General features: G+C 38.5%; 2 protein-coding genes across 3 annotated transcripts; one reads left to right on the forward strand and one right to left on the reverse strand.

Moving 5' to 3' along the window:
* Window positions 1–387: 387 nt before the first annotated feature.
* LOC141834822 (uncharacterized) lies at window positions 388–16119 on the forward strand. Of its 2 annotated transcripts, XR_012602350.1 has the most exons (6): window positions 388–532; window positions 628–3179; window positions 11153–12823; window positions 14475–14727; window positions 14806–15786; window positions 15867–16119. XR_012602350.1 is itself a non-coding variant. In XM_074722195.1 (5 exons), exons 2-5 carry the CDS (start codon window positions 771–773, stop codon window positions 15339–15341), a joined length of 4869 nt encoding a protein of 1622 aa, XP_074578296.1. In that variant the 5' UTR covers window positions 388–532; window positions 628–770; the 3' UTR covers window positions 15342–16119. The 2 variants fall into 2 exon arrangements, 1 of the variants encoding a protein (XP_074578296.1); XM_074722195.1 differs by having other exon boundaries at window positions 14806–16119.
* Window positions 16120–18085: 1966 nt separating this feature from the next.
* LOC141835420 (leucine-rich repeat extensin-like protein 4) lies at window positions 18086–20679 on the reverse strand. The gene has a single exon (XM_074722875.1). It carries the CDS (start codon window positions 20506–20508, stop codon window positions 18631–18633), a length of 1878 nt encoding a protein of 625 aa, XP_074578976.1. The 5' UTR covers window positions 20509–20679; the 3' UTR covers window positions 18086–18630.
* Between the last annotated feature and the right edge of the window lie 2209 nt (window positions 20680–22888).

Genomic DNA, 22888 nt, shown 5'->3' on the forward strand with positions numbered 1-22888 from the left:
TTATTGCCATTTAAATTTCGAAACTATAGGGACCTAAATGTAAAACAACTACCACCCAAACCCAATGACTAAAAACTAAAAGAAAAAAAAAGATTGTTCCTTTGCCGCTTGATCTCCGTCTCTTCAAAGTCCCACTGGCGATCAATCCGATCTCCACCGTTCGTTTCGCGAACGGAAGCGATCGTGTCCGTGCGTTGCTTCGCGGTCGTTTGCGATTTTGGATTCCGGCTGATGCGTCGGGCGGCTCTACAAGGCGCGCGAACCGTCAGTTGGAGATCCAACGGTTACGGTTTTTTTGTTAATTTTTCTTTTCATTTTCTGTTTTTGTTCCACTTTTTCGCCCCGATCCATACCTTACGTGTATGAAACCCTAGGCCCCTTCGGTTTCTAGGGTTGGAAAATCACCGTCGTGAACCTCGATCAATCGCGCGATTTCTTCGGGAAAAAGGTGGAATTGGACTTCAGAAACGGGTTTCCCTTCGATTTCGGATCTGATCGATGGGAGATTTGTCTGGAGTTGTTGTATCTCGAGGTATGTTATTCCTTCATTGCTCGGTTTGATCGCTTCGATATGGGTGGAGATCGATGGGGCAAATGATTCATATCGATTTATTTTTCTTTGTTTAGGTTGGATTTAGGACAGATTTGGGGATCGTGGGCTTGGAATTATGCTTTTGGATCCGAAATTAGGACGTCAGTCTGCTCCTCATGTATAATGGGTGATGAAATTTGGATCTTGCTCATTATTTCTTTGAATTTTGTAATTGTTGATGGAAATTAGGGTCGAGAAGAATGAGGAATCTGATATACCTAAGAAGCCAAAATCTTTGGATCTCCAAAGTATTTATGTGAAAAAACCAAGAAATTCTGAGAGGAAATCCGGTGTCAAGAAGGAGATTTCAGTGTGGGAAGTAGAAAATAAAGTCCACAAGAAGAAGCTAGGCTCCCAATTTGAAGAGGATGGAGAAGTTCTTCCAAAGTCAAGGAAAAAAAACAGAAAAGAGGTATCCTTGAGCAGGCTTGTACCTGCTTCTAAGCGGCAGCGCAACAGTTCAAATGTCCCAAAGTCAGATAAAGATCAAATTTCTAGTGTCCCCAAGAGTGATGACACCTCCAGTAGAAGTGATGCCACACATAATCTGCAAGGAACAAATGGAGAGGCACAAAATTCAGCTAAGGACCGTTATTCGCAGCCCATAAGGAAGATAGATGATGCATCTATCGCTGGTGAATCTAAAAGCAAAAATTATACAGACGATGGTTTCCTTCTTCCAAAGCGGCGTAGGGGCATTCCAAAGTTGAGAAAATCTAAAGATCCCGTAAGCTTGGAAACTGAAATATCTAACTCTTGCCATGCAAAGGCTAATACTGATGTTCTGGATGATAAATTAATTGTCAAAGGCGATTCAAACCCAACGGAATTGAGTGAAAAGAAGAGGAAGAAAAAGAAGAAAGTAGATGCGTGTGATATAATTGGGTCCCATAAAGATGATTCTGTTCCTTCCACCAGTGTTGGAAATCACAGTTTTATCAAGGATGGGAATAGAAAGGTTGGAAACAGACAGGAGAACACAAAGATGTCTGAACGAAGTAATCTTGTGAATCAGGCGCGTTCTACTGACAATAGTGTGAACTCAGTTTCTGTTTCTCAGGATGATGATGAGGAAAACCTTGAGGAGAATGCTGCTAGAATGCTTTCTTCACGTTTTGATCCGAATTGCACAGGTTTCTCTGCAAAGAGGTCAAAAAGTGCAACTGATTCAGTGAAAAGCTTATCTTGTTCACAATCTGACCATGAGAGAATGAAGGGTTCGCAAGGTGAAGCTTGTTCAATTGATTCATCAGGTAGGACTCTTCGCCCGAGGAGACACAATGGAAAAAGCTTTTCTCGGAAGCGCCGCCATTTTTATGAAGTCTTTTTGAGGGATATGGACCCTTATTGTTTGGTTAAGCAACGAATCAGAGTTTTCTGGCCTTTGGATCAGAATTGGTACTTTGGTCTGATTAAGGGTTATGATCCTATGACTAGGTTGCATCATGTCAAGTATGATGATCGAGATGAGGAGTGGATTAACCTCCAAAAGGAAAGATTTAAACTATTGCTTTTCCCCAGTGAAGTTTCTAGCAAATTTAACTTTGAGAAACCAGGGTCAGAGACAGAAAACAAAAAAGTTGAAGAGGTAGACACCGCAGAGAGCAGTTATCTTGGAAGCCTCACAGAATCAGAACCCATTATATCCTGGTTGACACGTACAACCCATCGAGCTGCATCTTGCCCTTCCAATACGACAAAGGGACATCTTAGAGCTAATCCTTTGAAGGATACCAGTCCTTCGTTGTTATCAGAACCCAAAGAAAACATCCCTATGACTCAACTGGATACAATATCTAGTGGCTTATTACCAAATTGCAAGGGATCAGATCAGTCAAGTGATTGGAACATTAATGGTGTCTCTGAGCAGAAGAAAAGTATTGATTCTCAAAGCAAGAAGTTACCTTATGTTTACTTCAGAAAACGGTTCCGAAATAAAAAGGAAGATTTTAAAACTAAACTGGCACAACATGCTGTTGATAGTGATCAAGGTGGTTCTGTAAACATTCTCTCTATTGTTAGCAGTATGGCTCCTAGATGGGAAGCTGAGAAAAAGTTGACTATGGTGAACTTCCAACAAGTTATTGTTGAATTGAGCTTACCACTTCGATGCACTCTGGACTTCACTTCTCAAAGCCAAAGCTTTTGGCTTTTTCGATCACTTTATAATGCAAGGCATGGTAAACTGGTTTGTGGATGGCCTAATGTTCACATGGAGGTATTTTTTATTGATGGCATTCCTGGACTAAGGTTTATTTTGTTTGAGGGATGTTTAAAGCGTGCAGTCTCTCTTTTCTGTTTGATCATCAAGATACTGAATCAATATGTTGAAAAGAGCAACTTCACCAACACTTTAATTCAATACTCGTCAATTGTGCTAAGTATTTCAAGATTGAACAGTTCAGATGAGAACCTTCTTTTTTATAATTTGTTCTCGAAGGTGGAAAGTTCAAGATGGAGGCACTTTGAGGGAAAGTTTAAAAAGCTTTGCACAAAGGAGGCATTGATCTCAACTCCTTACATCTGTTCAAATACATTGTACCTTTCTACCAATGAAATATCACACAGCTCTGTTAAGCTGCTTGAGGTACTTATTTCTGTTTGGAAGGTTCTTGCTTTACTGACAAAATGTGCTCTTATTTATTTTCTGTGCAATTCATTTACTGCTCTCGTGCATGGTATCATTGTACTATCTAACTTGCTTTTCTCTACTTAACAATATAAGCTTGGTTATTCAGCGGATTAGGAGTTTAATGTGTTAGTATTCCTATTTATATTTTCTATATTAAGGAGTATCTTAGATTTGTCCTTTTGCTATATCTTTTGAGCCTTGCTAAAAGGTCACGTTCTAGTTATGACATGTTGGCCTTCCTCCAAATGCAATTTTATGACTCAAATAGTGTTGAATGAAAGTGGAGATATTTTGGAACATTATGATTTCTATTTTATGAATTGAGGCATTTAGTCATTTTGTGATTTTTTGGCTTGTAAACTTTTATAAGCCTGTTGTACGATCACTAAAACTACTATTTGGGTCAAAGTGATTTGCAATTAGGAAATTCACATGCAAAAAATCAACATAGAGAATTAAGATGAATTTGTGATGTTAATAGAAAAGATATTAGAAAAAAAAATGCTAATACAAGGAGTTGTTGTATGGGTGGCTTTGAAAAAGATAAAATGAGAGAAAATATGGACATATTCAAAGATAATTAATAGTTTCCAAATTTAATCAATTTGAAGGTGTGAGATAGGGGTGACAATTTGGGTTGATGGGTTATATCATGTAGTGTTGACCCATGGTCTGAATCTCAACACAAATTCAACCATTTAATTAATGGGTCAAAACCTATGATCGTATGATGACACGCTTATAAATGGGTTGACTCATTTTCAACATTTTTATGATCCGGCGAGTCATAAGCAAGTTATTTGATACGACCCATATAATTAAATGGAACATAAATGGGTCAGGTCAACACAACCCATTTAACAAATTCAAACAAATTTTAAATGCAAAGAACATATCTTGAATTATAAAAAAACTTAAAATATAATCCATATGATTATATGATATAACATGTATATGCTATTATACTATATATGTATTAGATTATATATCTACAGTTTATATAGATTACTACTAAATAACTAATTAAATATTTATATATTTATAAACGGGTCATAAAAAGTGATTTAACAATTTCATATTACTAGTGATATGACCTTGTCTAGAGTTCAATGATATTGAAGAAAAATCAGGAAGAAAGGTTATTGTTTTTTTTTTTTTTCAACTAGAAATTACATCAATAGATAGAAGATACAAAATAGAGAAAAATAAGTAACAAATAAAAGAAAGGAAACCTAAAGATTATTTCTTGATTTTATGCAATCAGGATCTCAAAGATTGTTTCTTGATTTCCAAAGATTATTTCCTGATTTATGCAATCAGGATCTAATTTTCCAACACTCCCCCTTAAGTTGGTGTGTAAATGTTAATCATGCCCAACTTGCTTATTAATTGTTCAAAGTTGGCTCTTGCAAGTCCCTTCGTCAAGATATTAGCTATTTGTTGGTTAGAAGGTACAAATGGTATGCAAATGGTTTCGGCTTCAAGTTTCTCCTTTATAAAATGTCAGTCAATCTCAATGTGTTTTGTTCTATCATGTTGGACAGGATGTTGAGCAATTGCTTATTGCAACCTTATTAAGTATAACTTCAATGGAAGTTCTACGGTCTTTTTGAACTCTTCAAGTATTCTGTATATCCAAAACACCTCATAGACTCCCTAAGCCATTGCTCTAAACTCAGCTTCTGCACTACTTCTGGCTACAACACTTTGTTTCTTGCTTCTCCGTGTTCCTAACCCCCATATCATTAACCGATCCTGCCCGATCTGCATCAGTTAACACATCGACACTCCTTTGATTAGTCTTTCTGAAAAATAGACCTTTTCCAGGAGTAACCTTCAAATATCTCAGAATTCTATAAGCAACCTCAAGGTGTTCTTCAAATGGTGCTTTCAAATATCTTTGTAGGATAATACATGATCTATTTATCCTTGAGTGTATCCTTGCTTTCTGACAATCTTCTAATAGCTCTCGGAGATTGCTTGAGACTGTACAAAGACTTTCTTAATTTACACACCTTTGAGTCGAATTTCTCCGCAAAGCCCGGTGGACTATCCATGTGCACCTCCTCTTCTAAATCACCATTGAGGAAGGCATTTTTCACGTCTAATTGCTGCAAAGGTCAGTCTAGATAGCAGTAATAGGCAGCAATAGATAAAAGTACTTTCACCATATTTAGTTTTGCAACAGGAGCAAATATTTCAAAGTAATCAACACCATAGGTTTGAGTGATCCCTTTGGCCATTAATCTAGCCTTATATCTCTCCACTGATCCGTCTGAGTTATACTTCATCATGAAAACCCACTTACATCCCACAGTGCTTTTCCCTATTGGTAATGTAACGATCTTCCAAGTACTATTCTTCTCAAGAGCTCTCATCTCCTCGAGCACAACTTCCACTTTGGAACTCGTAGGGTCTCCTGTACTTTTTTAGGAATGTCTACATAGGATAATTGAGAACAAAGAGTAACAAGAGATGACGATAAATTCGAATATGACACAAACTTTGATATAGAGTGTTTGGTACAAGATCTGTCACCTTTTCGAAGAGATATTGGCATGTTAGACTCAAATTGACTATCAGACCTTGGAAGAGAATTATAAGTAAGTTTCAGAATGAAGATTTTCCCTTGGCTCGGAATCACGGCTATATTGTAGAGTTGATTCATCTTTCCCTTTCCTATGATTCTTTTTCAAGTAGACAATTCCCTTCCAAATTTGTTCCCCTTCCTTGAATCTATTATCTGTATTATCATGTTGCCATTGTACTAGGTTTTTCACAATTTTGATTGTCAAATGTAGGCTTGGATTCAGTAGAAACATCACTCATTATAAGAGGAGTTTCAAAGAATGATCCTTGGCCATTTGTTTCTTGTGCAAAGGTAGTAGGCTCAAATTCAAACATATCATTTGACAAAAACACATCATTAAAGTTAGTAAATGAATCTTTCTTTGAATTCTCCCCTGAAGATGAATGTTCTTAAAAAAAGGTTGTGTTTAAAAAAATGTGACGTCCATTGTTACAAAAAAAAAATTTGATATCGGATCAAAACACTTATAACCTTTTTGCATAAGGGAGTAACCCATGAAGACACATTTTCTTGCCCTTGACTCAAGTTTTCCGGTTTTCCTATGTTCATGAACAAAAGTTGTGCAACCAAATATTTTTAATGGTAAATTAGCTGAAAGATGAGCAATAGGAAAACATGTTGTAAATGTGTTGAATGGAGTTTTAAATTGTAGAACTTTAGATGACATTCTATTAATTAAATATGCAGCAGTTAAAATAGCTTCACCCCACAAATACCTTGGTACTTTGATTGAAAAAAGTAATGCTCGGGCTACCTCAAGGAGGTGTCTATGTTTTCTTTCGGCAATGTCATTTTGTTGAGGTGTATCTATGCACGAACTGTGATGAACTATCCCCTTTACAAGGAAAAAATTTCCTAAGATCTTGTTAAAATACTCCTTTCCATTGTCACTTCTGAAAACCTGTAACTTAGTTTGAAATTGAGTCTGCACCATATTGAAAAATTTTCTAAAAACTTGTTCAACTTCTGATTTTTTCCTTTAATAAGTATACCACCCAGCAAAGTCGAGTATGATCATCAATAAATGTGATAAACCATTTCTTATTAGAGGGAATGCTTATGTTATTAGGACCTCAAACATCACTATGAATTATGGTAAACGGTTTTGATGGCTTGTATGGCTGTGAAGGGAAAAATGTGCAGTGGTGTTTTGCAATTTCACAGACTTCGCAATGAAACAATGATGGATCTTTATTGTGAAACAATTTAGGAAACAAGTGCTTTAAATATCAAAAACTAGGATGTCCTAATCTAAAATGTCATAACATAATATTACTGTTTGAAACAGAAATAGATTCAAAGCAGGAACCTCTTGGTTGAGATTGTTTTCTTGATTCAAATCTATTCTCAAGGAAGTAGAGTCCTCCACTCTGTTTAGCACTGCTAATCATCCTCCCTGAGGTCAAATCCTGGAACTCACAGTGAGAAGAAAAGAAATTAGCTTGACAATTTTGATCATGGACTAATTTACTGATAGATAAAAGGTTACAAGACACTTTGGGAATATGAAGAACATCATTTAGAGTGAGCAGAGGTAATACTACAACAGAACCTTTTCCTGCAATGGCTGAAAGAGAACCATCTGCAATCTTAATTATTTGGTTACCTGCACAAGGACTATATGAAGAGAAAAGGTTTGGCATTCCTGTCATATGATCAGTTGCGTCTGAATCAATGATCCAGGCACAATTAGAATTGACACTAAGGAAGGTTGTTGTCATGTAATTGCCCTTTTTAGCTATTAAACAAGAAGGGGTTTTTTGAGACTCAAGGAGCTTGTATAGTTGGTCTATTTGTTCCTTGGTGAAAGGAAGTAAGCTTGGAGTAGACTGCCCCTCTTGATCTGAGATAGAGGTCTGAAATGCACGACCTTCGCCACTAGTTCTTTTCTTCTAATTTTTTGGTACCCCATGGATTTTCCAGCATGTTCCCTGCATGTGCCACAGACGTTTGCAATGGTCGCACCATGGTTTTTCAAACCTTTTGCCACTTTCTTCGCTTCCTCTTGAAAACCTTTAGTAACAAGGGCAGAACTTTCCAAACTTAAGTTAGTAGAAACTGAGGCAGATTTGTTAAGCATAACAGTTTATCAAGCTTCTTCTCTCCCAACTTCTAAAAATACCTCACGGATTGTTGGTAGAGGTGTCTTTCCCAAGATTCGACCCCTTCATCTAGATCCTTGTTGAGTCCCGCCAAGAACATAAACACTCGATCATTCTCTTGTTGTTTCATAAAACGAACACTATCATCAACACACTTCCAAATATTATCATAGCATAGATCTAGTTCTTGCCACAACGTCATCAACTCATTGTAGTAGGAAGTCACATCACGTTCCCGTTGCTTTACATGCCATAACCTTGATTTTAGGCTAAAAATTTGCAAAGAGTTCTCCAAATCTAAATAAGTGTCTCTACCTGCCTCCCACACCTCTTTGGCTGTAGGTAGGAACATAAACGACTTTCTGATAATGGGGCTTCATGAAATTGGCTAACCATGCAATAAGCAGCGAATTTTCAAATTTCCAAGCTTTAAATCTTGAGTCTTCATCAGCTGATTTTGTCACTTATCACTTCTCCTGTAACATATCCAAGTTTACCCTTCCCTTCCAAAATCAAGCGCACAGTTTGTGACCATTACATGTAGTTCTTTCCATTAAACCGTTGAATATTAACTTGGAGTGAGTTAGAGGATCCCTCCGTCGAACCATTGAGAGATATTGGTGGGTTCAAATTCGAGTTGACTGCAATTTCTCCAAACACCAACGAATCTCCACTTGTAGTGTTGGTTAAGGCCTTCTTCCATGGATTTTGATTTGCCATGAAAAAAATCCTTAAATCGAACCTAGGGCTCTAATACCATGAAGAAAAATCGGGAAGAAATGTAATTATTTTTTCTTAATTTTTTTCAACTAGAAATTATATCAATAAATAGAAGATACAAAATAGAGAAAAATAGTAACAAATAAAAGAAAGGAAACCTAAAAATTATTTTTTGATTTTATGCAATCAAGATCTGAAAGATTGTTTCCTGATTTTCAAAGATTATTTCCTAATTTTATGCCATAAGGATCTCAAAGATTCCTGATTTTATGCAATCAGGATCTCCTAATTTTCCAACATATATGATAAGATTGATGTATCTAGATCCTATTAATTGAGACTAACAAGTATGTTATTGCTAAGCGCTTAGTTTGGTTGGACTGTCTATGCACCACACACCAAGTCAAGTCACAATAGTTTAAACTATTTATGAACATAAGAGTGTTTTTCCTGCCCCTTTTTGCATTATGCTATCTAGCCATGTAGGATGTTATACCTAACAATGTTGGAATAATATTTAAATACCACTAACTTTATTAATGTGGGCTATAGCTATGTGGAAATCTTTTGAGGTTTACTTGATTTTCTAATGTAGATTTAGAGACCTAAATGTTTTCTAGAAACAAGAGAAATCCTTACTATTTGAGGTCGGAAACATGGATCTTATCCACCATGAACTCGGTGCATAGATTAAAATCTCGAACCATTTCATCCAATATAGGCGAAACATCTCTTTTCGCCTGCGGACCAACACCAGCACAAGTGGTGCTGACCTGCCACGACGCGTCCAGATGCGTCGTGCGAGTGCCCACGGTCGTGGTAGTGCGGAATATGATAAGATTTTTAACTTAGGTTTAATTAAATAATTTAGGTTAATAATTTTAACGAACTCCTAGCTATGATTGGGATAATTTAAATAGACTTAATTAAAATCTAATAAAATTATCCTATTAATTTAATATATATATATATATATATAATAAAAAATATTTTATATATTATATTTTTAAATATTTATATTAAATTTTTTATTTTTAAATAATATATTTATATTTAAAAAATACCGAAACTATATCGGCACGGCACAATATGATACAGAAACTGTATCGTTCCGATCCGGGACCGAAGGTTGGCACAGCTTGAGATTTTAAACCATGACTCGGTGTAAGATTATATTGCTAGTGATACATAGTTTTTTTTTTGTTGTTGTAGAATTTGTTCATAATTGAAGCCATTTACAAATTATTTTTGTTAAACATGATATGGATTTGCTTATAGTTTTTCTTGGATGGTTAATCTGGAGTTCTTTTGGTCTATAAACACAACTATCATGTTTTTTCCCCATATTTGGTAGACAAAATGTTTTATTCATACCTGATGGTTCAGATCCATCAATCATATAACTGCAACAGATGTAGACATTGTATCATCTGCAAATATTGAATACAAATCTACATTTATATTTTTTTATTATAAAAAATTGATCAAGTAGGTTTTGTCATTGGCTAGATCATCACATTGCGTCTATGTTTTAGTGTTGCTCTTTACCTATTTCAAGACAAATTATTGGAATTGTTCATATTAGAGACAATTGTTTGAAATAGTTTTCTGCTGGGAAGGCATTTTATTATCAAGAAGCATTGCTCAATAGATAAAATTCATTGATGTTTAAGGTTTGCATTATTTAAATTCATTTTATGTTATTTCAAATGAGTAGAAGAGGATTCAATTTATGTATCTGTACAAGTAAGATGTGCGAAAACATCTGGTTCCTGCCAATATTAGGGTCCATGGTGATCAATGTACGGTCCAACCTTAACCTTAAAAGTTGAGGAGTTTCTTGAAGTTGAATCAGAGTTGTCTAGGTCACATTAGAAAACTTACCAACTAGTTTTCATAAAACAACTTTCCCATCATCACAGATTAATAGTAGGGAACTGTAACATCTAGTCATATGATTGTGTCCATCAAACTTATCATCTAGGTCATAATATACAACATAATTAATGACTTTTCTGTTATTCTTCTAGTATACTTTTTTCCCTTAAATAGTATATCACAAGATTGAATCTATCAATTTAACTTTTCTTGGAAACCTTATATATTTTACTACCGATCTATTTTAGTTTTTCTTTTCTTTTTTTGGAGGTGCCAAGTGGACCTGATTCAATTTTTCTAAACTTTGAAGGTGATTGCTAACAAGTTGATAAAGATTTTGGAACTTGTTGCCATTATGTTCACCAAATGGAGACTTGCTTTTATATACTAGTACTATAATATGTGACTAGGCCATTTCCTAAAGAATTGCTTTCTTAGAGTGTTGGTTTTCATATCCATTATCTTGGTTTAGAGTGGTTTTAATGTGTTCCCCTTCCTCGGGATCCCGTATTGGCCGGAGCTTCGTGCACCGGACTACCCTTTAGAAAGGGTACACAACTGATTTATACCGAAGCCTAGTTCTACTTTGTCAACTAGGAATGATTTTATCTGACCAATGGTTTTGATTTCTTTTGCAGAAGTTTTGGGGAAGGTCAAACCTATTCTATAGACCTGATATGAATAAAGCAGTTAATCCATTTTTGAATAATTTTGTTCATAATGTGGCTGAAGAGCATGAGAAGCAGTATCCATGTTCCCTTTATCTTGCAAAAGGATCATCCTTCTTTCCAAGTCTGTATCACAAGTTGCTGATTCAGAAAGAAACAACTTCTGGAGCTCAGACTTCAGTTTCTTCACCAAAAGATGCAGATAATACTAATAATACTTCAACACTCAGTGAGGCTGCAGTTGATCACATATCATCAAGTACACATACTTTGTCTGATGGAACTTATGGTAATATATATGCTAACAACAGTAAGTCTAATGGCCATCAAGATGTTGTAGCTGGTGATGATGTCGGGAATATTGCCAACCGTGGGTGTGTCTTGCAATCTGGAACTCCAAAGGAGGCTGCAGCATCTGTGCACGCCGTGCATTTTGGTTCTGAATATGCTGAAGATTCATTTCTGCTGAAATCTCATAATGATAGACATATAATCAATACCACCAATACTGAGGCTCCACTTCTTGAGGAAGTTGAGAAGCATAATCTTAAAAAAGGCTTGCTGATTCATCGCCCTGCTTCCAATTTGATCCTTGAAATGAAAGAACATGAAAACCCCAGTGCAAACGTTCCACGAAGTATGTGGCATCGCAATCGCCATACTTCACTTTCACGGACATTTATTCACAGTCCGAAACTGGGTTCCACAGATCTTATGGCCAATGGTGTTTCTAGTGGCTACAAGAGGCCTCGAACCCAGGTCTCATATTCAATGTTACCTGGAGGTCATGAACATGCTTCAAAATCTATAATTAACCATCAGAAGATACATTCTCTTAAAAAGGTTAAGGAACTTGTTGCAAATTCATCGTCTGGTTATTCCAGAAGTTCACTGAATTCCTCAAATTCACTTATCTGTGAAGCTAATATCCTTATAACTCATGCTGATAAATGTTGGAGAGAACTTGGAGCCAAAATTCAGCTTGACCGGGCTGATCAAAAGAATTGGAGGATATGCGTACGGGTTTCAGGTGTTACAAAATATGTATACAAGGCACACCATGTTTTACAGCCTGGGGCCACAAATCGATACACTCATGCTATGATGTGGAAAGGAGGAAAAGAATGGATCTTAGAGTTCACTGACAGGAACCAGTGGTATATTTTCAAACAAATATATGAAGAATGTTATAATCAAAACATTAAGGCTGCCTCTGTGAAGAATATTCCAATTCCAGGTGTTAGGTTGCTCTCAGATAGTGATGATGGTTATATTGAGGTGCCTTTTGCTAGAAATTCTTTAAAGTATTTTCGATATATTGGCTCCGAGGTTGATTTCGCCCTGGATCCATCTCATGTGTTGTATGACATGGACAGTGAGGATGAGGAATGGATATCCTCAGTGAGAGTTTCTATGGACTCCACTGATAATAAGATTCCTGAGGTTACAGAAGATATGTTTGAAAAGGTTATGGACAGGTTTGAGAAACTTGCATATACTCAACAATGCGAGGAACTTACCAATGAAGATATAGAGAAATACATGGCTGATGTTGGACAGACAGACTCAGTTGAAGTTGTTTACGACCATTGGAGGCAAAAGAGAAAGAAGAAAGGTTTGCCTCTTATCCGGCAATTCCAGGTATGAAGTTTGATTGGGTTTACAGTTGTTTTGGTGGTTGATAATGCTATGATTATGGTGGATGAAGTCAATTGCCACTGAACTGATTGTATCATTAAATGGCTTCAATTTGGTTTCTAGTTATTTGTCAAATCGAATGCATAATCCTTGTCAGGATCTTCATATGGTCATTGTTCGTTTGGGCACTCATTAAGTTGTCCAACTTTCTGACCTTTTGTTTCTGATCTCGATGACATTTGCCTAACCTCCTATGGACATATAAGAAGTTATGCAGATAAATGTAGACTGCTTTTTTGACAAAGATGTTTGCCTGACCTCCTTTTGGAATCACATAATCATCAATTTCAAAAAATTGAATAGCTGAGCGAGCACCTTACAATATTTTTGCAGATAATAATTACATTGGCATAGGTTGCCTTGTTCCAATTAATAAATACACTTTATTGTGTTGAATAGTGCATGCCAATTGTGTCTAGTCCTACATAGCTAGGGAAATTACAGTTAATTGCTATTTGATTAGGTTTGTTGTTTTTCCCTTTCTTCCCTCTGTTGCCTTATTCGATGACTAATTGAGTGATGTGATTTACTTTGATCCTGGACAAGCCACCATTTTCCATACATATGATGATGCGAATGTTCTTTCACCAACATGAGATAATTTGTCCTATTTTGGTTATAGAGTTAATTTTTATAATTATTTCTGTAACCCTAACAATTCCAGCATTTCATCATTTAGAATGCTTGATGATTCTAAACTTTGATATGCTAGGTTATTTTGCTTATTTCCTGAGATTATAACCTTAACTGGTTGATGGTATTTGTACTTCATGCCTTAACCTTGGCTTTAACCATAGAATCTAGCTATAAACTGGCATTGTCAAAACTCAAAAACACTTGAACAGTTGCCCAACTTTGGGAGCCATATTCCTTTCCTTGGGTAGAAGTATATTTCTAAGAAATTATCATATAGAGGGAGGATGAGAAATGCTTCCACCAAAGTCTCATAACTTCATTATTTAGAAACTATCCCCTGTAAGGTATGTGATTTCTGTGGTGGCTGCATTAGGTATCTTAATGTTCAAACATGGAGGAAATAGGTTGAGTTGTCTGATCATGCATTGTGGAGAATTAGCACGTAACAAGAGCAAATTCACATGGCTTTCACCATGTAAAGGGTAATCGAAATTGTTCTTATCCAATTTTTTTCTGATGTATGTATCCTGGTATCCATCTACAATTATATAGATGCTTAGAGAAATTTTCAACCTACTATATAGATGCTCTAAGAATTTTTCAACCTAATATAATACGTTTCGTTCTGTTTTAATTTGTATGGAGCCTTTGAATTGAAAGAACTATATGTTTCAGGGTGGGCTAAGCCAACAGAGATTGGTTAGAGAACCATGTCAAAACATAAATATGTGAGGTTGATATAAAATAAACTGCTTAGTTGTTGAACTCTAATTTCTATCCTCTCAAGTGATCATTTGGATGATGTGAACATACACATTTGTTTGGAAGTTTAGATGTTTATATGGTTACAATCATCTTATGCATCTGTATGTTTTAGGATCTTTCAACTTGTGATCCTTGAACCCACTTTTTGGCATTAGTTCTTAATGTCCAATGCTCTTGTTCCTTTGGCTTTCAGCCACCTCTTTGGGAACAGTACCAGCAGCAACTGAAGGAATGGGAATTAAAGCAGAGCAGAGTACCAATCCAATCTGGAGGATGCCACGACAAAGCAGATTTAATGAAGAAACCGCCTATGTTTGCCTTTTGTTTGAGACCACGAGGCTTGGAAGTACCTTATAAAGGTTCAAAGCACAGATCTCATAAGAAGCTCATGTTCAATGGCCACCATAATGTTTCCGCGAGGGAGCAAGATAGCTTCTTTAATCTTGGTACTTATTTTTCTATATCTTATGATTGCTTCGATCTTATGACTATGCTGATTTCATATTTCTTTCCTGTACTACCAGGGAGAAAAAATGATGGCTTTTCACTCATGGAGGTTACTGGTTCCAGCTATGAATCTTCTGATTCTTATCACGGGCTTCAGACTCGATCTACCTTTTCACCACGGGATACTGCAAGCACCGAATCCTTGTTTGCTCATGATAGTTCAGAAAGGTTTCTAGACTCGAGATATTCTCGAAGCACTTCAAAAAGGATTGATGCATTCCTGTCTCCCAGATATCTTCAAAAGGCACCATTCATGTATAATCAAAGATCGAAAAATGAAGTCAATAAATGGACTTCAGACTATTCTGAAAGTTCTAGCTTAAAGCAAGCTTCATCAAATGGGTTTCAGAGACATCTTGCTGACATGGATGAGTTTAGGTTGCGTGATGCAACAAGTGCTGCTCAGCATGCATGGAACATGGCTAAGCTCAAGAGAGAGAAAGCACAGTGGTTGCTACACAAGGCTGATCTTTCACTTCATCGAGCCACAGTTGCCCTAATGACAGCAGAGGCAATAAAATCATCTGAGAAAGGCATTGTCGGCGATGGGTAAACATAAGGATACTGAGGCTATAATTGCCAGAATTATAATCCTTGATTCGTCACGGTTGTACTCATTTTGCTGGATAAGATTTTTCTTGGGAGTTGGCCTCGGGTTCCCTTGAGATTTCTTATAGCTAAATCAAACAGATTGAAGTGATATCAAACATGGAGAGCTACCCAAAGAGAAGTTCCTTTTTGAGGATTTTGTTCAGCCACTTCAGTTTAACAATTTCAGCTTCCTCTACTGGCTCTTTCATTTGTCCCTGGAGATAGCGTGTAGTTTTCAATGCTAATCCTGTACAGATTTTTTTTTCTTCTTCTTCCTGTTTTCATCTGTATTTCAGAAAATGTCTACTGATAGTTCACTCGGTACGTCTGCCGAAAAGTTTTTCTTCATATCAGATCACAAGCTACTGACAGGCGAAGCTGGGGTAAATCGCTGGCCATTTGTACTGGTATAAATTTTCCCTTATTCACCATAATCTTATTTTGCATCGCGTAGTGTTTATCCTTTCGGTGTAAGTTAATTTGGCAGGCATCCAGGTTTATTTAGCAACACAAGCTTTCTTACCCGCAGTTCCAAAGAAATGTTTGAAATGTTCATCCTTCTGTTATGGGTGTGGATGTTACTCACTTGAACTGCAAGATGTTTGTTGCGATAGAAGCTGTGTTCTATCGGCCGAACCCCCCGGTAAGGGGAAAACAATGTAACTAAAGTTTCTTTCTTTGTTAATAATCCTGGTGTATACCATTCAGCAATGATGCATATCCTACTGTTTCAGCTTCAATATTATCTTTTTGCTGGCATGAACGTGTGAAAATTTTATGGATTTATTTTGGTCGCAAAGTACTGAGTTCTTGTTTATCTTCTGAAACTTGATTAAGGGTTTGGTGTATGGTTATTGATAGGAACTAACATAATCTGAAATGGTGATTTTTTTTAGTGTTCACATCCTACTTTGAATGTAGTATTAGAGTTAGATTGGTACTCGAGAATCAATTTCACAAAGGAATGATTTTATTTTATTTTTATTTAATTTTATCCTTCGTTTAGACTCTGTTTATTTGGGAGGAGGAAAATAAAAATCATGTTTATTTAACTAAAAAAATTGCAAATGAAGCTTTTTTTGGTATTTCTTTTATTGAAACACAAATAAATATTTTGTTTAAATGCATAATGAGCCAGTTCAAGAGGTTTTAGCTCTGACCATTTTCACTTAGAAAAGAAGAATATAAAACTAGATCAAATGAAATCTCAAGCATTAGATTGAAATGATAAAAAAAATTTAATACCCCACAAAGAATAAAAGATTTAGGTAGACAAATTAGGTTGCTATAACTGTAGAGAAGAACATAAGGAGAAATCAATTGTCCCATGCTTTACTTGTATTGTATTGAGGCTCCATACAATAGAACAATTTTCTCTTCTCTAATTAATAAGCTTTTTTCTCTCTCTCTCCTCTCAACATGTGCAATTGGAAGAAAATGAGATTGAACTTGCTTTTGTTCCCAAATGATTTGTTTTCACCTTTTACAAAAGGTCATACATCAACTCTTAGCCATGTGAGGTGACTCACTCTACATTCTACTTCTCCCTAAGCTACCAAAGGTGCCCTGCACTGGTAGGGATTTGGTAAGAGAGGACATAGCTTAAACAATGAAGGTGGAAGTCCTGCCATGTGTAGAATGGCTTTTGTCCACACATGTATTTGTAGTGAGCAACAAGAATTAGATTAATGTGCACTACACTTGTCATATCTCAAAGTCAAACCCCACTGTCATATTTCTCAAAAGTTAGAAAATTTTCACCATATCCATCCGGCGTTAATCAAGGAACTAAGATCTGTTTTTCTACACTACAAAGTCCAGAAATGGAGATTAATCAGGTCGTTATAGGATTAGATTTTTTACTGGTTAAATTGAAAGGGGTAAAAAAGAACTGGTAGGATAGCCAAGATCTTCATCTCATTTCATTTCTGTCCATTCTCCCTTGTCCCATTTTATTCCCCTCCACCAAACATGCACTGGTACTATAAATGCTTCTTCCTAAGTGGTTGGTTTGCCAACACAAGCATTTTGTGATCACAGCTAATCCCAAAGAGTTAACATTAAGAAGGTTTCGGTCATTGTCAATATTTTTCTATCCAACTACTGGAAGAATACCCAAGTCCATGCACACATGTTCCATCTATAACTAGTCTAAACTACCACAAGTACCAAATTAAATTGCCAGCTTCACCGACAATTATGGCACGAAACAAGGCACATGCTGGAAAGGACAAGAAAGCCAAACTTATTGACTATCATATGATTGCAGAATGCTCTCCTAACTTACTTTGCACGACTATGAAATTGAGAAAGGAATTTGGCAAATGAATATAAAAACTAAGAGTGCTTTAGAGATAAAGAGGTAAACATTCTGAAAGTAACAGAACTGGAAATAAAGGAAAATTATGGAAATCACTTTGATGAGAGTAACAATGGTGGACAATTTGAGGGGGAAAAGAAATTTTTAAAGATAAATAAAGGTTGTTCTAGGTTAATGACACAGATATACAGTGTGTGTTTGAATCCATCATTAACTTAGAATTGTCAAGGAATAGAATGCATTCAGAATCAATCCAAATTGACAAGTATTTTACACATTTCAGCAGCAAAGATCATAGAAGCATCACTTGCAAACAAGTAAACTATGAAAGGCAAAAGTGATGTGAATGACCAATAAATTTAGGACCAAGCTGATAGCTTAATTAGTGGCTAGGATAATGTGCAAGCACATAGTTGTTATTCAAACACAAGCACTCATTACAAACTGACAATGTATAGACACCATTGATAATAGTTGCAAAGCATGCTTTGAGAATCTATGTGTTCATGATATAAAAAATAAAATGAAAATGACAAAGTATAACAAAAGAAGATGATACCCCAAAGTGATCTGCATATCTTGAGTCTCATGTTCTCTGTACTAACATTTTCCCTTGCACCTACTCCATCTCTTGCTGTCAATCATTTATTCACAAACATATATATTTGTAGCTCAAGTTACTGTGGAGATGTTCCCCGGTGTCCCCTTACTCCTTTGCTTTGTCCAAATGATGGAAGTTGCACGCACAAAGCAGTGGTAATCCAAGTAAAACTTGCTTCTTTCATCTCGAATTTAATATTGCTTGATAAGCATCAAAATGTTCAAGGAAATAATCTGATAAATCAAAAACATGATGGAGAATCAAGCACCATAAGAATCACAAATGAATGAAAGATTTCTTTGGAGGAGGATGAGAATAATTCCCAAAGAATTAATATAGTGGAGGAGGGGGAGATGCGTATTTGACTCCAACAACGGGTGGCAATGGAGCTTCGTAATTAAGTTTTGGAGGCGGAGGATGTAATGAGGGTGGTGGCGGTGATCCGTAGTGGTAAACCGGCATCGGAGGTAAATTAGGTGGCGGCGGTGATCCGTAGTGGTAAACCGGCAGTGGAGGTAAATTAGGTGGCGGAGGCGGAGAGTAGTAATACAGGGGCGGTGGAGGTGGTGAATTGGGCGGTGGAGGTGGTGGGGACGGGGGTGGGGGCGACGGTGGCGGTGGAGATGGGGGAGGAGGAGAAGGAGGCGGTGGAGACGGTGGAGGTGGAGATGGCGGAGGTGGAGATGGCGGAGGTGGAGACGGCGGCGGTGGAGATGGTGGAGGCGGGGATGGCGGAGGTGGAGACGGCGGCGGTGGAGATGGTGGAGGCGGGGATGGCGGAGGTGGAGACGGCGGCGGTGGAGATGGTGGAGGCGGGGATGGCGGAGGTGGAGATGGCGGAGGAGGAGGAGGCGGCGGGGGAGATGCCGGAGGTGGAGAAGGCGATGGTGGAGGCGAAGATGGCGGCGGTGGAGATAGCGGAGGTGGTGAATGTGGCGGAAAGTAAATTGGTGGATGCGGAGATGGCGGGGGCGGGGATGGAGGCGGCGGTGGAGGAAGCTCAGGCACGAATGGCTTGCAACGGAACGTATTACAATCCACCGGGTGCGACAAGAACGATCTGCACTGCTTCGCCGACCGCTGCCACGGCCGTCTCGGCAGGCAATTCCTCCTGTCATCGAAAGACTGAACCTTTAAGCACGACGGCGGCTCGCCAGTGAAGAAGTTGTACGAGTAAGTGAAATTCTGCAGGTGTGGAAGCTCGCAGATGGCCTCTGGGATGTCTCCTGACAACAGATTATGCGCAACGTCGAGCTGCTCGACGTCAGTCATGCCGCTGATCTCCTCCGGAAGAGGCCCCAGCAGCTGGTTGAAGCTGATGTCAAACACTGTGAGCTTCCTGAGCAAGCCAATCTCGGGCGGGATGCAGGACCGGAGCCCATTGTTCATCAGGATGATCTCGTTCAAGGTGTTCGACATATTGCCAAGGCTAGCCGGGAGACATCCCCCGAACCCGTTGTCGGCCAGAACGATGACCGACACCGGCGAGTTGCCGATATTGTCCGGAATGTCGAACACAAACCTGTTGTGGTTGATGAAGATGGCATCGAGCGGCTTGTCGAAGAGCTCGCGGGGCACGCCGCCCTCGAACTCGTTGAACCGGATGTCAAAAAACTTGAGCGCAGGGAGCTCGAGGAGCACCCGAGGGAACTTACCGGCGAAGCGGTTGTTGCTCAGATCAATCTCGAAGAGGCGAGTCAGCTTGCGGAACTCGTGCGGGACAGTGCCGCAGAATCGGTTGGAGTTGATGTGGAAGAGAGCCAGATCCGTAAGCAGGCCGAGCTCCTCAGGGAGGTACCCCGCGATGTCCGCGTGGTTTAGGTCGATGCCGGCGACGACGGTGAGCGAACTGTTGCAGGGAAGCGGAGCGCAGAAGACGCCGAAGTAGGAGCAGACGTTGGGCCCGACCCAGTTTCCGGTGAAGTTGTAGGGGTCAGAGAGAATCGCCTGCTTCCACGCCTGAAGCGCGGCATAGGCGTCGCGGAGGCGGGGGTTGTCGAAGTGGAAGGAGGGATCGACGCTCACTCGCTCGCCGCGGTCGCCGTACTCGTCGACGTAGTACAGAAGCTGCCGCCTCCCTCCGGCATCGGCATCCTTGAGGCCAAGCCCGCCGACCTCCGACTCCGCCGCCGGCGCAGCCGCGAAGTAGATCAAGAACAGGAAGACGAAGCAGCACAGCTCCGACGATCTTCTACCTCTCTTCTTCATCTCATTGTCAGATTTCAGAAGAAGAGATCGAAAGGAGACAGGAGAAGATCGAAAGGGAACGAGGAGAGAGGAAGATCTCTTCTAGGTATTTGGAGGAATGCGAGGAAGAGGAAAGGGAAGAAGACAGCTAAGCACAGCTCAAAGCCCACCCGAGATTAATTAGCAGCTTCACTAATCCCGCCGATTTATAATCCTCTGTCTCTTCCCTGCAGGCTCACTATTAAATAATCCCGAAGGCGTCGGATCCCCTCACTCGCGGTGAGCGCAACCGCGAAGCTTTCGGGACGGGGATATGATTCGCGCATAATGGATTTTGAATGGCCGACCGCACGACGAAAGGCATCGCCTTTCAGGGAAGGGCATGAGTGTAGTACGGTGACCGGGGGTGCTCGTAACGACAACTAATCAGGTCTAATGACTGCTTAGGGCGGTTTATATCGTAATTAGTTGAGGCGAGTCGGGTCGGCGGGCAGGGGAAGAGAACGGCACGTGATTTGACGATAGTGCCCTAGGTTTTCCCATGGCCGGGCGGAGGGTAAAAGGGACATTTAGGGAATTGGATGCGATGCTGCGCGCATGCGATGCATGGATGGCGATGGGACCACGCGAACAGCAGCGCCCATGTGAGCGGGCCCCACGTGTCCAGCCCCCACCTCCGCACCGCGTTCGGTGGCTGCTGACCGCTGGATTATTGCGCGAGTAATTAACAGGGAATTTTTCAAAATGCCTCTAAATCTTTGTTTACTCCTTTGTCAAAACGCCCCTAACGTTCCATTTATCCATTGCACCCCCCACATGTTTTGATTATATTTCAAAATGGACCCTTTTACTTAGGTTAATAAATCATTCGAGTGTTTATAGTCTGTGTGAGAGCCTAACATTACTTCATTTTACAAAGCCTATTTTAAAATTTGACTAAATCGATTAACAACAGGTCAATTGATAAGTCATTATTAGTCGACTGACTCTAGAACACTTTTGATCCACAACCTTGTTGGGTTGCAAGGGTGCAAATATAGTCCCACATCTAAAGTACGTGGAAAAGATCATGGGATTAAAAGGATGAAAAGTATCTCCATTAGTATGAGGCCTTTTGGGGAGAGCCCAAGAACAAAATCATGAGAGTTTAGGTCCAAAGTAGACAATATCATACAATTGTAGAGATATTTTGATTTCATCGGTTTTAACAAGTGGTATCAAAGCGAGACCGCTCTTCACCGGACTAACCGACGGATGAGCCATGATCCAAATCTAACCATGTGGTTTGAACCTTAAACAAAGGAAGTGGGTGCTCCAATATCTGAATCAAGAGGACCAGACACCAGGTGAGAAGTCCTAGTAGGTGGACCGCAAAAGGTCCTAGTTACAACTAGGTGAGAAGTCCTAGTAGGTCAGGTGGACCGAGGGGCAAAAAGTCCTAATTATGACTAGGTGAGAAGTCCTAGTAGGTCAGGTGAACTGAAGGGCAAAAAGTCCTAGCTGCAACTAGGTAGAAAGTTGAAGTCCTAATAGAGGGATAAAAAGTCCTGGTGGATCTAGACTCTAAAATATTTTTAATTCAAGACCTTGATTGTCTAACATCAATCAATTGACTATTTAAAAAATTCAATTACTTCATAGTAGATAAAATTAATTAATTTTTTATCCATTCAAATTATTCAATTTTTATAATAAAATCCGATCAGTTTGATTTATCTAAAAAAATTAATTTATTCGATTTATTTTTTAATCGATTGCTCAATCTTAATGGAGACATTGTGTTCTAATAGAGAAAGAAAGTGTATCTTGAAACACACATAAGGGTTTAATTGAACTGTCCCTAAACCTTGAGTGGCATTTTGAAATCTCCAAAAAATATATATATATTTGCAATTTCTGACGCAAAGGTAAGTGATCTTACTAGCCTGCCTTTATATGGAGGACACGACTCATGATATTGACTTAAGAACTGAGGAAGATTAGTATTATTTTAATTTATAGAGTAATGGAAAGTCTCGCACCCAGCCATTTCACAGCTGTTGTGGGATGAGAAGTCAATTTGGCTGCATGGATTGCAAAATGAGGACTCTATCACTATTTTATAATATCTCAATTTGTCCATGTAATAAATTTTTCATCACTAAATTAAATTAGTTAGTGTTTCATCATAATATTATATATATATTATGATGATCATAACTTTCGTACATACAATTTAATTTACTGAGATAATTTGTTGTTAGCATTGTTGCTAAAAGAATGGGGTAAATATTTTCATTTATTGCAAGGGATGTGAAGCATTAAAACAAATATATATGTGTTAATGTCGATCGACTATAGATTTACATGATATAAATAGTTAAATAGCAAAGATGACGTATTCGAGAGGGAATTGCTAAAC

Source organism: Curcuma longa, chromosome 9, assembly GCF_044706935.1.
Source record: "Curcuma longa cultivar G26 ecotype Majalengka, Jawa Barat chromosome 9, ITB_CL_G26_1.1, whole genome shotgun sequence".
Lineage (NCBI taxonomy): Eukaryota > Viridiplantae > Streptophyta > Magnoliopsida > Zingiberales > Zingiberaceae > Curcuma > Curcuma longa.

What these genes read in the sequence shown, in the direction of transcription:
- LOC141834822 (XM_074722195.1), top strand. Translation starts at nt 771, where the DNA reads ATGGAAATTAGGGTCGAGAAGAATGAGGAATCTGATATACCTAAGAAG. An exon ending in GCTCTGTTAAGCTGCTTGAG is followed by an intron (nt 3,180 to 11,152) that starts GTACTTATTTCT and finishes TTTCTTTTGCAG; the next exon opens with AAGTTTTGGGGAAGGTCAAA. An exon ending in AGATAGCTTCTTTAATCTTG is followed by an intron (nt 14,728 to 14,805) that starts GTACTTATTTTT and finishes CTGTACTACCAG; the next exon opens with GGAGAAAAAATGATGGCTTT.
- LOC141835420 (XM_074722875.1), bottom strand. Translation starts at nt 20,508, where the DNA reads ATGAAGAAGAGAGGTAGAAGATCGTCGGAGCTGTGCTGCTTCGTCTTC.